This window comes from Falco peregrinus, chromosome 6 (genome assembly GCF_023634155.1).
Source record: "Falco peregrinus isolate bFalPer1 chromosome 6, bFalPer1.pri, whole genome shotgun sequence".
Classification (NCBI taxonomy): Eukaryota; Metazoa; Chordata; class Aves; order Falconiformes; family Falconidae; genus Falco; species Falco peregrinus.
The window spans coordinates 67,172,433-67,190,673 of record NC_073726.1 but is presented as its reverse complement, the minus strand read 5'-3'; the positions used below and the strand labels follow the sequence as shown (position 1 = coordinate 67,190,673).

Sequence of the window (18,241 nt, the reverse complement as noted above, 5' to 3'; positions counted from 1 at the left end):
ACAAAACAAAGCAGGTGTAAGAATTTTTTTTAATGGTTGAAATAGACAACCACCTTACACATTAATGTATAGAACTGTTCAGCCAGAGAGCCATAATTGTGCTCAATAGTGAAATTTGAAGAAAAGGAAGAAATTAATATTTTTAATATGCCCATTCAAAATCCTTGTCAGAGACTTAACAAGTCATTCATATGAGACTTAATAAATTTGGTTGATCCAGATAATGTATAAATGTATGTGTGCGGTTCCAGCAAGGACTTACCGGTTTGGCTAATCCATACACTGTATTAACACATTTGTGCAGTCCTAGAAAACCCTGACACTTGGATAAGTTTGCACTGTACTCCCAGAGCTTTCTTTGCTGGGATATTTCTGTACCAATGGTGTAAGCATGCCATTCAGAAATGAGAGACAGGAACAATTATATTGACAAAAAATTCAGACTCCATGATAAAAGGCTGAAAGAACTATGTTTGTTTGGCCTGAAAAAGAGCAGACTAAGTGGATACACACTTATCAGTCCTTACATATATGAAAGACTATTATCAACAGGACAGAAGAATAGACATTTTTCTCCATAACCATCAAGATAGGATAGAAACTAATCAACTCAGTTTGCAAACTGGAGATTTAAGTTATACTTTAGGAATAACTGGTAATGGCAGTAAAGCTCTTTGCCTGCCTGCAGAAGCTTGTGGGATCTTAATCAATGGGATTTTTCAAAAGTTGGTCATAAACATCTGCAATTACAGATCGTTTGGGTGAATTCTTATTCTACATTTCTATGTCTCCTATCACAAAATGCTGAAGACCAAATTTTTGCTAGCATAGACCAGTGCCATTCCATGGATTTAAAAGAATCTACAGCAAAAAGCATCAGCATATTTTAGGGAAAATAACATCAGTATCCTACAAGGTTTCTTGTAGTGTTCTTTGTTTTTTCATGTTGGTACACAGTGCGATACAGTATAGAAAGTTATTTGCGCTGCTGGATTGTAACTGCATAAAAATAATTACTTACTTTTCTTCTGGCATCTGCTTTCTGGAAGCACTCATGCTGTATGAAAGTCACTGCAGCAAGAATCCTATGTGTGGACTGTGTATTTTCACTCTTCAGTATGCTTACTGCACGCTCCAGAGTCATCTCCCCTTCTGGGCTCCTTAAAAGTATAGACAGGAAATATAGTGAAGCAAGACTGCAGAAAAATTATCATTTAGCTTGTGAAATGTCTTGCAGTACAGGAATTTTTGTATTTTTCAAGTAACTTTAGCTTTTCTTAGAAAATTATTCACTTTCCAGCAGCAGAAAATATTATAAAAGCATTAAGATATACTAATATTCTGGGGGGAAAGAAAATCATAAATGGAAGTGTTGCAACAATGTGAGGTTCTGGACAAAGCAAGTCATGCTTCAAATTATAAAAACAAAATGGAAACCGGTGGATGAAGGACTAAGATCCAAAGAACGTCATAACCAAATTAGTATCTTTTACTGATCATGAAGATACCTTGATGTTTTTCTCAGTAATAGGACAATTGTTTTTTATATTTGTTTTCATGCCTTTCTTCAGTTTCTTAGTTCCCAGCAGGGCTCAGTACCTGCTTTTTTCAAGTTTATAGAAGTTGTTGCAGTTTGAAGTAGATAGGCAAAGCCTTTTTTCAGGTGGGACAAAATAAAAACATCACTCATTAAATCAAGTGTATACATCGCTTGTGATAGGATTAAAAATATGCATGGCTACTTTCCTCCTAACTTCCAGTATGTTTCCCTGAACAATAACTGTTAGACAATGATATAAAAAATTGGACAGGGAGGTCACCAGACCCATTTTTTTCCCCAGCAAATGGAACACAAAACAATTCATGGCATAATCAGGTGCTTTAGCTCTAGGACAGGTGGTTATGTTCCCCAGGCTTTTTGTTTACTTTTTGTTTCAAATACTCTCCACCTAGAAAGAGAAAAAAAAAGGGGGGGAGGGGGGAGTGGACAAACCCATGAGTATTCTATTTTTTTTCAACACTGAATAATTGTGTAGAACCAGATCCCAGTCTGGCCAGACAGGGACAAGAGGGCAATCTGTGAACCACAGTGAAACAAGTAATCATTGCCAATAACTCCCTACTTCAGAGCTACTAAAGTCAGAATGGTTTACCTGATAATCATCTCAGTAAGTGCATCTAAAATTAAAACTTTGACACAATTACATGTAATGTCAAAATAAAGGAACTAAATTGGCTTAAATTGATTTTTGATTTTTTTTAAATGAAGCAGAAATATTAAATAATAAACAATGTTCACAAAAGCAAAACATGAAATGTTTTGATACTGAGAAAACAAACATTTCCGAAGCATGTATTTGTGGACTGCACCAGGAGTCAGTCAACAGTTCAGCTCTGAGACTGTGGCAATCATGGACTAGCAGGAGTGAAAGAGCCTCCAGGCTTGCCCAGAATGGCCTGCGGAGCAGCGAGGTGGACAAACCAGGCAGAAATCAGGAAAATTTTTCACAGGGAATCTTACTACAAATGCACTGAAATCCAACTTTTATATAAATATAAAAAATATTTATAATGAACTCATGGTTTCTGACACAAAAATGGATTTTGTTGGAATTTTTCCTGCCTGTTACATGGCAAATCATCATCTGCTGCTTGCTTTTGCTGAAGCAAAAGACAATTAGTATAGCTGCAAGGACAGCAAAGAAATGAAAGAGCAATTTTGATGCACCTGTTGCAAATGAAATTATATTCCCATACCCTGAGGTTTCCACCTTTATATTTCCCTTTGGTATAAATCATGTTATTTTTTGTCTTCTCCTCTCCCCTGAGTTAGTGTTTTGATCAAATACGCTGCATCTATAGGTGCTGAGGCATGCTTGTGCAAGACAAAGACGAAATGAAGGGGACAGTGTGTTGGGGATGGCAATGGAGAGGTTAAAGCAAAGTGAAATGAGACAGAACTATGGTTAGTATCTCTAGTGCCCTGGGCTCTGGTCTGGCAATGCTTACTGCTTCCAGGATTGCAGAGTTTACTTTAGCCTGCATTTACAACAAAGTAGCTACTAAGTAGCTAAGTTGCAAGTTGGATGTACTGATCAGAAACCTACTTAAAGATCTTGAACAATGAGTAATGGAAAAAAGCCAGATCATATTTCTTCTTCTTCCTCTCCTGCAAAGTGGAACAGAAAGACAGGCTTTTCAAGCTTGGTTTTTAAGTCAGGTTTCTTAAATCAAGGGGTTTGTGACCATGTTATTTATGTGCACATGTGAGCATGCCTACTTCCCTGTTAGTCACTGCAATAACTTTGGACCACTTTGACCAAATTCAGTCTCCTTCTACAAAGCGGCAGACATCTCCAATGTATTAAATTATGAGTCATTTCAGTGACTAACAGCAGAGAAGGACTCTGTCCAAGGACTCTGACCATCCAAGGTCAAGATTGCTGCATGAGCTGATCCTTCATAGGACACCAGAGAATCCACATGGGAACTTAGCCCCTGGACGCCAAGGATGTCCCAGAGTAGTAAAGGTCCATCAGCAGTCACTGCCAGGCTGAGAAAAACACACGTACAGCCAGAGAACCAAGTGCTGGATGTGTAAATCTGCACTGAGATTGAGAACAGCCCACCATTCACCAGTTATCCATTCGCGGCTGATACTTCACGTGCCAAAATCTTTCTCTCCTATTGTGCACTGCCATACTAGGATTGCTCTTCACTGGATAAAAATAACATTCACTAACAGTCCATCTGACAGTAATAAGTAATGCAATATATTCTTTGACTCTCAATGGTATTTATAAAGTTGCAGCACCCTATGCAGTGTCCTAGGTCTCATCAAAATAGAATTTGATGCAATGAATGACTCCTACAGTCAAAATGTTTACAGGCAAAATTAATCACTACATTTCTAATTGGCATGTGTAATGACAACAAACAAGTGGACATTCAGACAAAGGTTGATAAACAGAAGAATGATTTGACAAGTCCTAACTTCACCTTAATTGCCAGAATATAACATTTTTTAGATATATACACTGTGTTGTTTAATCATTTCGTGCCAGCTCACAGCACATTTAGAGGTCAGATTCTGCAAGGAGCTGTTTCTCAGACAGATTCAGGTTGAATCTCTTCCTAAGCCCTTGATATGAGGATCTTTTTAAATGCTTCACTTTACCAGAAGATACAGAGACAACGTTTCTATACTCTGATTTTTCTACTTTGATTTCATAGCATGAGCTAATTCTTCTACATTTTAAATACTATACACAGCTAGTCCACTACTTTTCTTTAACCTTACACAACTATTTTACATCCTCTTAATTAACCTTGGAAAGACTTAAATTGCGGTTTGCATAAAAAAATACAAATTTCTGGAAAACTACTTAGAAAACATGATTATCTTTTTACCCCAGCTTCCATTATTAAGGGAGCAACAGGTAATGGAGCAATATAGCAGATAATGAGGACCTGAAATCAAAGACAATGGGAAATGACAAGAAATGCAAAAGCCTCTACTAACTTCTGAAACTAAGAAGTCTTGTCAGAACAGATTATTGTACTACTGGTGGAATGATGGACTTTGGTGAAGTATCTCTGATTTGATAGCAGTGTATGTCCCAAAGCAAAATTGTCTATTGTTTTTTAAATAATTCTACATTAAACTGTATAGTAGCTGGAGGTGGATGAACCAGAATATACTACAACCAAAACAGGACTTCTGCATCAAGCCCTTCCAGTGGTGAGAATTACAAAGGGGAGCTACTAAATGTGTATTTTAGATGTCTGAAAATGGTAATAATGCATGTGGATACCACAGACACGTTATTATATAAGCATGTGTAACAAATACTGAGTTCAGTCAGCTAAAATGGCTATAGATTCTTCTTCATCATTTACGAACCTAGTGGTGCAAATCCCTTGTGGAATTGTTTTTTACATGCTGCTTTTCACCAGCCTCTTCACTAATATCAGCTATTATATTATACAGAAACTTTTTTAGCTTTGGGTAGAATAAAGAGCCCCTCACTCCCTCAAAAACCTAGCTATGAAACTAAAGTAGAATGTAGGATATTTGAAAATCTAAACAAGGTATGTGGCAAGTAAATTAAATAAAAGTACAGAGATAAATATAATCTGTAAACATCTGCAGAAGGAACTTTAGAGGCTTTCACAGCACTTCTAATCGTTTTCCTCTGTAATTTCCAGCAAAAGCTGAACTGAGAAACTGGAACTTAAGGAATTATACTGTCTAAAAGATTTCCATTAGGTCACCAATCTTACATCTGAGTTCAGCATGGTCTCAGGCAAGCCACTTGCATAATGACTGAATATAGATGATTGCATTTGCAGGTATGAAAAATGCTTCGACGTTTGTGCAGGCAACCAGACTGCAGTGTCTGCACCTGCAAAAGAACCAAAATTGCTCCTACACAAAATTAAATACCAAAATTGCTGGTTCTGTCTCAGAAATGCACTCAGGAATGTGCTTAAAGTAAATGATTAAGTCAGTAGGATATATACGTGTCTATAAATTGTCTTACTGAGAAACAAAGTCCTCTTGAGTACCTATTTTCAAGATCACTACTCCCAAATCTTTAGCTGTTGTGAGCTCTCAGCTGTTTTTTCTGGACTTACTTGCTATAAAGACTGAAAGACTGAATACTTAAGAGTCACATCATTAATACCAGATCTCTTAACTCTTGCATCACACAGAAGAGAAAATTTCAATCTAGATCAGATGTGGGCACAAGACTGTATGTGTTTGTAAATCTAGTCATAACACACAACATGTAGTTGATGACAGAAAATACCTGATCTATATGTAGCACTAGTACCAGATGAAGCCTCATCTCACACAGTAGCAAATTTAGAAAAAGAAGAAAGGTGGCCTTCAGAACAATGAACTTAACAGCTACACAGTTACAGAAAAAGACATTTCTTAGTAACACTGTTGTAAATTGGACCATGATCAACTTACATGAGAAACCCTGTGATCCTTTTTCCTTTCTGGATTATAAAACAGCAACAGAAACCACAGTAAACAGTGCAAGTAACCATCTCCTGTTTACCCAGTGGTTTGTTCTGTCCACGGAAAGTTAAAAGCTCTGGAAACATTCAGAACTACTCTGAAATAATAATAAAAAAATCACTCCTGAGGGGAATTTCAGAACTGAAAAATTTTCTTTTTTGAAAATGGAACCATATTTAGACATTCTGAAATCTTGCCTGGATAGGAATTTCGGGGCAGAGGGTGGGGGTAATTTAAAAAAAAAATAATTCATCAGATTTTAAACAATTTTCCTGACGTTTGGGTGCAGCTTTGGGAATTTCTGCCATGGAGCTAGAAGGGCTTCAAATTAAGATAGTGTCCTCAGAGCATGTAGGATCTCAAGGCAATGAGAAGCTCTGGTATCCTGGGACTCAGAGCAGTTTATATTTGTTCTTGGGATGGATGGTGCTGCAGAGCTAAAAGAAATTTCTGCCTGTGTTTTAACTGAAGTTTATCAAAGCTAAAAAGTTTCCTTCAAACCATGAAGGACTTTTAACTGGAAACTGTCAATCTGCCAAAAGCTGCTTCACTAGTAGATTTCTGACCTATTCTCATGAGAACCAATGCTGAAATCACCCAGTCTTTTATGAGCACAAAATTTGCCAATCCATTGCTGTGTATTGTGAGTTGGGTTTCAAATTACTCAGTCACTACTTCATGTCTCCTTATAAAATTGATTAACTCTTGGCAAAAAAGGTCCCAAACCTGAGCAGGAGGTGTGGATCCTGCAGTATCTACATACACATACATTTTTTCTCCCTTTCCTCTGTTGCACTGGAAGTGGATTTTTAAAAGCAAATGTATGTTCTGCATCCTCTGCACTGACATTTCATACACTGTGTTGGCTGCTGAACCACAAGCTGCTAGTTTACTTTCTCTTTTTAAACAAACAGGTTCCCTTCAGTTGTGACACCCCAGAACCAAAGGAGGTCCTGCACTGTGCTTACCCTAGCTGAGATCCATTGATAGTGGCTTGTTCAGTCTGCAGGAAACCATTTCTCCCTGCTGCTGCCACAGCAGCTGTCAATGGCATCCTCTTCCCATCTGTTTCCGCAGTGACACTGGTTATTGAAGCTGGCTGGGAAGCTTCCCTCCTGGTCTGTGTGCTTCTGAAAGTAGTTTGGTACAAGCTGGACCTTAAAGATTGCCTGTTCTGAGACCCCAAACGTGATGCAATTGGTGATCTCACTTGTCCCATTGCACTGCCTGAGGTTAGGTAGTTCTCTTTCTCCAAAAGGTTGGTCATGCTGTGACTGTTGCCTCCTTGATGGTACAGAGGTACAGTGGGGCTGGGGTAGACACCATTAAGGATGGCATCATTCACAGCCCCCATGTGGGAGTGTCTCTTAAAAGAACGTCCCCTGTTCACTGAATCATGAAGGGTGTAACCAACAATCTCAGACCGAGCATATCTTGGTGGGACAGTCCCACTGGATCTCCTGTTATCTCCATGCCTCATGGAGAATCCAGTTGAAATCCCTCCATCATAGTGAAAATCATTGGACACATATGCCAGTCTTTCAGGACTTTGTTGGGGTGAAACCTCTAGTCTCTTCAGAGGCTGCCTTTGAGCTCTCTCTTCCATTGTCTTGTAAGTAATCCTCGTCCCCCAGCCATTTGTATAAGAGGATGGTGAGGCCACCTGTTCAAGGGTGCATAAAATAACAGGAGTCACAGCAAGATCATAGCAAAGATCTATATTAAAAAGGTTAATAGCAAAGAAACCAAACCAACAAAAAAGTAAAGATAAAAATTCTAAGGTCTGCTGTCAGAATCAGAAAACAATATGTGAACATCACCAAAATTGTGTATTAAATCAGATTCTGCAACACTTCTTTGCATCTGCTTAACAAAGGCAGGAAGAAGTATGGTCTAAACATTAGAAGACAAAGTTTAAGCATCTAGTCTTCTGTCATTAATTCAAAATAGGTGTGTACATCAATTATATCTGGTAGTGAACAGTCTGTTTATTAATGGAGATTTAATTTCAGTTTGAAACACCTTGGGGATTAACACCCACATCTGCTACTAAAATTAAATTCAAAGCTGTCCAATAGAGAGAAAATCGATCAGTCAGATATTGAAATATCATACTGAAGTGTCAGCATTATTATTCTTATTAATTTTATTAATCTTATTAATATAAGGTTATTAGCCCTCCTGTTCACTTTGTGGTAGGATCTAGTAAAAAGAGATAGTCCCTTCCCTGTTTGTCTAACCTTAAAAAAGAAGGATATCACATAACATTCCCAGGAAACCAAAATGACCATTTCACCATCTCAACAGTTTCCCTAATTCTAGAGTTGCAATTTAAGATGATTTTTCTTTTCCTGTCCCAAATAGGCATGGACAGTAATGGATCATCATATTGCTTTATAATTTTCTCTTTTTCTAAACTCAACAAACCCTCTTTCTTCAACCTCTGTTTTAGGTGCCATTGGAGGCCTCTAGAATTTTTCTACCTTTTTCTTACTCTCTAAATTAGACATCATACTCTATTCAAGACTTTCCAGAACTAAATCAACTTGGGAAACCATCTGGCCTTGAAATAGAGGAGTCATGATCAAATATTTTTTTTTAAATCAGTAAGCATAGTGGCATCCAGCCATAAATCAAAGCCCCATATATACTGTTTCCATGGTGTATTAAAGTTTCATAACATTAAAGGTATTTCTTAAGGTAAACTGAGCAGCTTACACAAATTATTAATGGAAGGGATTGTGATTAGCAGATAGTTGCCAGACTGAAATTCCTTAATTTCACTGTTGAGGAGTTACTAAAGGCAAAAATTTGCTCACAGAAGGAGTAAAGGTTGCTGAAACTAGCAAGGATCACTGGACCTATCTGTTCATTCTACAGAAGCTATGCAAGGATATCTTTATCTCTTGTTTGGGAATAAGGAAATAAATGCTTTTGGAAATACTAGACCTTGTGGCTTTTTCTGGCTTTCACACAAGACAAATACTGTTGCTTTTGAAAAAAAAAAATTTTTTTTTTAATTCTATTCCACCCATCCCACCTGCTAAACTATAGTATTTTCTTGTGGTTACTATGACACCTCCAGTTTTCCCCTTGTTGCTCTCTTCTAGAAAGAAGGGATTCACATCAAAAATTATGGAGGTGAGAACAGTGGACAGGAGGACAGAGAAGGTAATGTATTTAAGTAAACAGGTCTAACTCTCTCCATGCAGAGCCAGAGCTGCCTCATTAACTGGCCAGAAGCTGGGCTGTTCTCTTTAACAACGAGAAGCCATTCTTGAGTAATCTAAAACTAAGAAAGAATTGGTCCCTCCATATACAGCTATTTATTAAAGAAATAGTTCTGTTCTCAAGCTGAATTGCTTTCAGTTTACTAATGTTGATCATGCAGCAGCATTGCTATTGAGCTTTGTGTTGATTTCCAAGTCATATGGTTGCTTCCTCAGACAGGATCATACTAGTTATAAGCTGTGTCATACACCCTGCAGAAAACCAATTATTTATCTTAGCATTCAGGCCAGGAGCCCAAGAAAACTTGGTTAAAATAACAAGTGAATTTATGATTAGACAGTTTAGAAACACCATTGCATTGCAAGGATTGTACTGCTGAAATTCTTATAATGCTAAATCAGGTTACAACAAGATTATTTTAAATTATAAGGAACAATCTACCTTTTTTTTTTTTTGTGAATTGAATTTTTGTGAATGTGAAAATGAAAAAAATAACTGTGAAACTAAAGCAATCGGTTCTCCGGTGTTTTTGTATACATAATTCTCTAACCTCTTTCACCAACATTCCCAGCTCCTACCCACGCCACCTGTTACCATGTGGGATTGCTGGACTTCCTCCAGCAACCTCCAACCGTTAGGCTGGGTGAGCAGCAGTAGGGCCTTCGGCCTCTTTGAGCTACTGATGTGCTGACTGAGCTGCTGCCTGGTGGGATGGATGAAGATCTGACTTGTCACACCCTTTGCCTTAGTGAGGTGTTAATATGGTTTTTCATTTTCTACCCTAACACCAATTCTCACAAAACCCACAGGATTGTACAACCAAGTTGAATTTAGCCACTGGTCTCAGATGTCATTGGAAGGGGGGAAAACATTAACAGATCTCAGTTGTAAAAACCTCATTTTCTAGAAATCAGGCTTTAAAAAGCAAACAAGCAAGCAAACCTTGAAACACCATCTACATGCTACTATCTGTGGTAACAAAATGAATAAATTATACATGTGATATTATATTTATTTATATTTTTTTCCTTCTTTTCCTCACCTGGTTTGACTGGTAATATGAAAAACCATAGGGAGTTCTTGGTACAAAATCATTTTCAGTAATCCCCATGTTATAGACACGCTCTGGAACACTGGATGCACGGTGCAAACTGCCTGTAACCAAAGACTAAGTTTAGTAAGATATTAACAAAACACGATATTGTTATAAAGGATGATTTACAGTACTAGGCAAATGTCCCAGTGTTCAGTGCCATTACTAGAATATAAACTGAAAATCATACAGCAAAATGATGGAAAGATTTTTGCATTTGGTGTATCGCATTCAAAACATGGCTAAGCAAACCTTTCTGAGGATACAAGCCATTTTTTCAGTTTCCTATTTATTTAACTTAAGACATATTTTTAACTTTTAGAAGTCTTGTTGTTCATGCAGCTATTTAATGAAAAATGTTTTAGCAAAGCAAGCTGATACTTTAAATATCCCAGATAATGACAGATGATTAAGTACTGAGAAATAGTATCACTGAACAGCTACTAAGAACACTTACTTTCCAACTGTAACCACTTTGAATATATATGCATGGTTTACATTAGAGGCTGACTATAACATGCATAGTGCACAAGAAATCAAAATACTGCAGCTGTAGATTGTAGATGAGAAACATGGGCTATACGTATACCTCTGTTACTGTACACTCTAGAGATGCAATTTTCACAATGTACCACTGTAAACAAATAGCAAACATTGAGTATAGACTGTGTATTTCATAGCTGTCTACCTCAACTGCTGATGTTTCTTCTCCCTTAGGTCTAGTTTAATGATAATATACCAGAGCAAGTAATGCTTCACTACTCAGTGCTTCACCCAAAGAGCATGAAGAGTCCACAAACAAATTATATGCTTTATGGAGACACATGGCATATGACGCTGTAAAGTAGGGTTGTTTAATGACACTTCAAATCTGCACCCAAAAGGTTCAGTAATCCTACAAATAATGTAGAAGATCCACAGTGTATCTGCTCTGATTCTTTTTTTCCATGACTCAGCTTTGAAAATAAAATTGCGCATTGTGATTACTTCTTTCATTAAAACTGCATTGTTCTTTTAAGTAAAACCCAACCAATCAACCAACAAATTCAGGCTGTTTCTTTTTCACTGATACAATGCATTTTCAAAGAAAAGTGAAGTGAGAGTCTGCATATAAGAATATAAATAACACAGGTTTAAAGAGGTGAAACAGAAGATGAAAGCAAGATATACCTCAAATCGGCCATAAATGGGACCGGTGTATGCTACAGAAGTTTAGGCTAAACAGAGAACAGTGGTCAATGAGGAAGTTAATTGTCCATGAATTTTTAAAATAGCAGATATTACCTGAGATCCTACAGAAAAGAAATCTAAAGAGCCAATCATTAACTTGTCAAACTGCTTAAGTCTCCACTTCTAAAAATAGTAGGAGCTACACACCCATGGGAATTCAGGTGCCAAAAAATTGTGGGCAAGTGCCTATTAGGATTTTTGAAAGCACCTGGTGTACATGTGCCAAATAACTGAGGCTTTCAGTTTGTGCAGTTAGTCCCTGGGCTTCATAAGGTGCACATGAGTATCCCTAGGAACTTCAGTACACCTGTATCTTTGATCCCTGGTGTCTGTAGTTAGTAAAAGGCTCAACCAGGATGAAAATAAACAAGATACTCATGTAACAATAATTTATGAATTATTCTCACTAGCATGTAGCTACCTGGGTAAGTACAAATTTGTGAGATATAAAATATATATTAGATAAAATATATAATATTTATAATAAAATATAAATTATAGTATAATATGGTATAACACAATACAATATAATTGCAGACTGCCATCATTCGAGGCACAATTCAATCATACTTTGCAGTTACTTTGCTTATTTATTCATGCTTTCCAGTTCTTTCATTTTGGCCACATGAGACAGACTTAAACATGTATTAGGTGATTTGTTAAGACACATTCACAGTAACTTTGCGTCATGAGAGTGGAACAATGCAGCTTGGTCAAACTCACTCATGATGTGGATTGTAATAATTCCTGTGTAACATTACAAGGTTATCATAGCCCAAGGGTTACCTAAGTACATGAGAAAACAGTTAAGAGGAAGCTTGTATTATACTGCAAAAAATTCCAGCCAATGTTCATCAACATCCACAATCTGAAAATTGATACAAATCTCTCATTTGTGTAATATAATTCCCATATCAACGGACTATTTCAGGTGCCCAGTAAGACACCATATCTCAGCTATCGCCTATGCCTGCTTTTTAAAGATTCACTTTATTCACTGCTGCATATTGAAGTACTTTCATATAAGTCCTTAAAGACAAGTACACAAACATTTCTATTTCTTTATAGTCAGTGTTTTTTGTCCAGTTTACTTAGTGAGAAATTACTCTCAGTTATTTATCTTCAAGCATTTCTATTTTTTTAACCTTCAGTCTCCCTGGGAATCTATCCATCACTAAATATTTTTTCTCTTTCAGAGATAAACACATATGTTAGCTTATGGAATTTCACTTTGCATTTACAGTATCTCTTTCTTGCTCTTACCACATCAGTAAAATATTTTGCCAGCATTTTAACTGTAGATTTATTAGGTAGACATAAAACATATGTCTTTACTGTGTGCTGTTTACTTGTGCCAAAAGCCAGTGTGTTAAAGGGAAAAATGGTAACTGAAATGCTGTGTCTTTCCATTAGTTATGAGATGCAGAATAGGTGATTTGATCCAAACTTGCCTCTGCCAGTGAGCCCCCTTCAGCTTGTTTTCACCATGCTACAGAAACCTACATGTCTTTCCCATCTTTCAGATTTGCTCCGTATTACATATTTTCAGAAACAATTAGGCATTCTTATACAACTGGCTTAAAAAAAAAAAAAAGCATGTGTTGTTTTTTTTTTTTAAATGTATTATGGGTTCATTTACTGTTAAGATTAATATTTTCTAACTGTGAGACTCTGTTTTAAGCCTTACACAAACTTTCACTTCAGAAAACAGGCACGCAATTCAGTTACTCATCCATAGGGAACAAATACTATTTGAGAGGCCATAGGATACCACAGGATTTCCAGCAGCCAGTCAAGAAACGGATGGTTTTCCTACAGGCCCTGCATCATGTCTGTCAACCCATGAGGATATTCTGGAAAACTCAGGCATCTCAGACAGCAGCTGACACCCAAGTGTGGGCAACTGAGGAACCACTTATCACAGTCTCCCCTCTCCCCCGTCAGTATGAACTAAAGCAGCTCAGGAACGCTTTGGATATGATCAGTAGAAAACTAAACCCTTTTGCTCTTCTCCTCACCTAAAATAAAAGCTGTGCAAAAATCACATGATATTGCAACAGTTATGACAAAATTTTGAGATCTGACAAAATAACTGCACTATCAGGAAGGAGACTCTACAGATGACTGAGCAAAAATCCCATCTGTCTTCACAGAGGCTCTTCTCAAGGCCCCTTTGTTCCCCTGGATGTGACAGGTCCAACATCTCCAAAGGCCTTGGAAGTTCCTCCCCAGCAATCACTGCCTATGGCTGCAGACAGATTAACCTCCTGTTTGCTTGGCTTTCAAACCCAACAATGACAAGAGGCATCTCTAAGATGATGTATGAAAAAGAGAATTATCTTCCATTAAGGAGTCAGATGTAGCAAATTCCCCTTAAATCATGTACAGCATTAACTCTCAGCTGTGAGACTTTTTCAGCACTTTTGTATTTGAATGGTTACTATGAAAGCCAAATTTTGGCTTTCAACCCCCCACTGTGGGCATCAATATAGCTGTAACCTGTACACAGAAGTCTATTAAGGACTGCAATATTTTCATGCATCCCGAGTGCCCACCTGCTGAGTATCCATTGTCCACTCTTGCTCAGGGCAGGTGTGTGATTATACCCGCAACACAGACTCCTAAGTGTCCTGGACTGTCATCTTTTAATCCTTTTTTTTAATATATATATATTCCACCACTCACGACAGACTGAGATGGTGATATTTAAGAACAGCATATCAAAAACTTCACTAAATCACTTCATCTAAAGATCAAAGAGCTTTCTTTTTGATTGTGCTCCTTCATCACTCTGCCAGCACATGTCTGGTCCCAAAGGAGATTTCTAACATTTTTTACTTTGTGCTGGTCATTTACACAAGTGCTCAAATTTCAGAAAAAAATTTCTTCTGGCTCAGGAAGCAAAGGTGAGGAATTTAATGAAACCAATAAAAAGTGGAAGTCACCAATAAGGAATTTTTCTACTTCCTTTTCTCACAAAGATATAAACAGAAAACCACTATGAAGCACTTAATGTGGTCAGAATTCTGCAAAATACACACCTAGAGGATAGAAAATTCCCCCAAACCTATAAAAGCAGGTTTAACAAAATATATTAAGAATTTTAGAAATTAAGAATTATGAAGAATAGATAAGGCTTTCTTTGTAACTGTCTTGTATTTGATGCTGTTGATTTGGAAATCACAGTAGTTTTGTCCTGTTTTTTATGAACATGCTGTGTTTATAAAACTGTGTTAGACAAATAGTCTCTACATAGACAGCAGTTCATCAGGCTGTTTTGTGTTACACATTACTCAATTCTGCCCTTTTTTTTTACAGTGGAACTGCTAAGGATGTACAGGATATACAGGGAAGTAGACTTTGGTCCAGGGATTATACTAAAGAAACAGAAATACCATAAATGAATTTTAAAAGCCAGTCAAAATCCAAATGAAAGAAGACCAGAGGCAAGTGGACTCATAAACAGAATAAAGTTTAAAAAAGCACTTAAAAAAATCAATAGTGTTGTGTCATATGCAAGCTGAAAAACACCAGTCATTAAGGTATGTGATTCTGAATGCTGTTTTTCTTTGATGAGGCTGAACCATCTACCATTCTGTTTCTATCCTTTAAACAGCATTCAGAAATTTGATACACCTGCTTTAGTTGTTCAAAATTTTTAAGGGCTGCGTAATCTTTAAGTTATAAAGGTTCAGCAACTGATGAACTGGAAAAGTTGCAGCTGTTGTTAAACTACTGCTTGAAAAACCATTAACAACGTTTGACAACATCTTGTCAAGATCTGAGGCAGTACATAGCTTCAATCATTTGGCAGCTGGTGAAATCCTCAAATCTGAGGATTACCTCAATTTCTATTATAAAAAAGAGGAAATACACCCGGGGGGGGGGGGGGGGGGGGGGGCGAGGACAGGACATGAAACAGCAAACAGTACAGGGGTAGGAGGCAAAAAGATGTTTTTCCATTTAAAGTTAATGCTGAAGGCTAAGCAAACACCTTTAATTTGAAACTCTAAGGAGAAATTACGCTGCCTGACAGAATACTTTTTGCAGCTTCAAAGATTCCAGTACAGTCAGCAGAAAATGGGTGTGCACAGATGATACTGGGTAAGATCTTACTACCACTGATTTTTCATACCCAGTGGTTATGTGCTTAGCTAATTTTAGGCATGTATGCGAATACTCTCATTAGGTATGTGCTAAGTACCTTGCTGAGCTGATTCTCAAATACTTCTACAGATAGGACAGTTATATCACAGGGGCCTGACCTGCTCCTAAATCTTTGTGTTGTCTTCCCTGCAACTGCAAAGAATATGGGACCCATGTATCTAGAAAACTGTTACAATTCAGAGAAAGTGAGTTTTATATTTCTCTTACAATTCAGAGAAAGAGTGCTTATTTTTAAAAGGCACCCTACATACAAGAATTCAATTGTTTTCAAAAACAGTTAAATTTTGAGCAAGTCTATATAGCAAGCACATTGGGATACACATGCACTACACCTATTTTTCAGGAAAGTCAACATGTTAAATGCACGATAGGCATTTGATTCACATCATATATATTTAAGATATATAGAGATAGATATGCATAGATGTATATATTATATGTATGTATGTACAAATATATGGAATACATTCCACTTCCATTTATTTTTTCTGAGTTTTGCAGTGGGACTAAAAAATGTATGGCGAGTTAGGCACAGGAATACATTTGAAAAAAGAAACGTTCATTTTATACATTAACAATACATATAACAGACATGTCATTTGCCGCTCCCGATCCTGAAGCTTAAAAGTTTTGGCATCTCAGAAATACAAAGGGCTCAAACACCTGACTGTTAGAAAAACAAAGCAAATCAAGACACCAGGTCTGTTAAAGTATTCCGGAGAAGTTAAGATGAGTTAGGAGGATGGGAACTTCTTCACAGTGTTTTGTGCATGGTTTAAAGACATGATGTCAGGGTCATGACACTACGTTATATCTCCATTATTCCTTAAAAAACATTTCCCAGGCTCTCTGTTGAGCGAAAAAGAAATTAAGCTACTTTAAAAGTGTTTAGAAACCTTATTTAAATGAAAGCAGACAAGCTAAGGATTTGCATGTGTAGCTGCACGTGGCACAGCTGTGTGTACTTGTTCATGTGGCTTGTGTACTTCATTTTTTTAAGCAGAGTATGTGTCTGCATTGTAATACATTTTTCAGCGTGAGACATTTTTTACATAGAATCTAGATGAAGTACAGGGAAATACTCCTCTGACTGACAAGATAGATAAGTGAAGTACAGTTACAAATTTAAAGACCTTTGGCTCACAGCTTTGCAAACGAGAGGTGACAGCTTCTTTAACGACAAGTGAGTAATGTGGTAGACAGCCTATAAGTCTGCCATATCTTCCTATTTAAACTCAAGATTAAAGTTTTCATGGTAAGGGTTGCTTTATTTATTTACTTACATATTTTCTTTGAGAAAAAACACACCTCTTCGACATTCACAGCTAAGACCAAACCCCTCAAGCAGCTTAACCCTCAGCACCTGACAAAGCCACCCTGCAAGTGCCTGGTGTCCACTCGGGCCCGGCTGGGCACAGGGCACAGGGACAGGACACAGCTGCGTGGGCCATGCCGAGGGACCTGGCCTGCTGGCCACAAGGTCTGAGATGCAGGGACTGACCCACCTCAGTTAGTATCATGCACATCATTGCTCTGTTTCCCACTCACACCTTTCCTAGCGTTCCTTTTCCAAACATCCTTTTAGTTCTTCTTTTCAAAGCAAAACAAGAAAAACTTTTCCTACGTTTCTTCCCATTTTATTTCGCGGACAGGGCCAGTGGGTAAGGCGCAGGTATCAACATAAGCACAGTAAGAGGCTGCTGGATGAGAATTTTGGCTCGATTCTTCCCTGGGGCAAAAGGGCACAGGCCCCGCTACTCGCCCGAGTCCGCAGTTGGGAGAGCGAAACTCCTGACTCACTCGGGTGGGAAAAGAGAAAGGGAAGAGGCGGCGGAGCCACGATTCTCCGTCAAACCGGGTACGGGCCAACGGCCGGCACCGCGGCTGCCCGAGCAGCCCGCACCTCCCGGGGCGGGAGAAGCCGCGGCCACGGATGCGGCCGCCCGGGGCCAGCCCGGGTCCCCCCCCGGGGCCAGCGCGGGTCCCCCCCGCCCCGGGGCCATGCCGTGCTCCCGCCGCCACCAGCACAGAGTCCCGAGGGGCGCGGGGCCGGGCACTCACCGCTGTACAAGGAGCCACGGCTCTTCCTGGCCAGCGTCTGCTGGACCTGCCGGTGGATCCGCAGCGCCTTCTCCTCCCTGGCCCGGCCGCCCGCGAGCTTGAGCCTGGCCTCGGAGGGCAGCGCCAGGCTGGAGCTGTCCAGCTCCCCCAGGATCTGCTGGCCCAGCACGGTGCGGATGTAGCCCTGCTCGGCGGGGCCGCGGCCGGCCATGGGCACAGCCGGGCGCCGCTCCGCTCTGCGCCGACAACCTGTTGCGCCGCCGCCGCCGCCACCCCAGCTTCGGGGATGAGCCGCCGCGGGCCGGGCCGTGCCGTGAGGCGCCCAGCGCCGCCCCGGGCTCTGCCCCCCCCCGCCGCGCAGGTGCCAGGCACGGCCCGCGCCTCCGCCCCGCTCCGCCCGCCGCGGCGGCCCGCCCGTCCCCTCCCCT

The 18,241-nt window shown here is 39.1% G+C and overlaps 1 protein-coding gene across 1 annotated transcript in view; it reads right to left on the bottom strand.

Moving 5' to 3' along the window:
• Positions 1-18,218, bottom strand: part of PKP2 (plakophilin 2) — a 44,496-nt gene extending 26,278 nt beyond the window's left edge. The window contains exons 1-4 of the mRNA XM_055808905.1: positions 17,814-18,218; positions 10,305-10,417; positions 7,000-7,694; positions 1,022-1,160 (exon numbers count right to left, since the gene is read on the bottom strand). Coding sequence (XP_055664880.1) covers positions 1,022-1,160; positions 7,000-7,694; positions 10,305-10,417; positions 17,814-18,024 — 1,158 coding nt within the window. The 5' untranslated portion in view covers positions 18,025-18,218. The remainder of the gene's footprint in view (positions 1-1,021; positions 1,161-6,999; positions 7,695-10,304; positions 10,418-17,813) is intronic.
• Between the last annotated feature and the right edge of the window lie 23 nt (positions 18,219-18,241).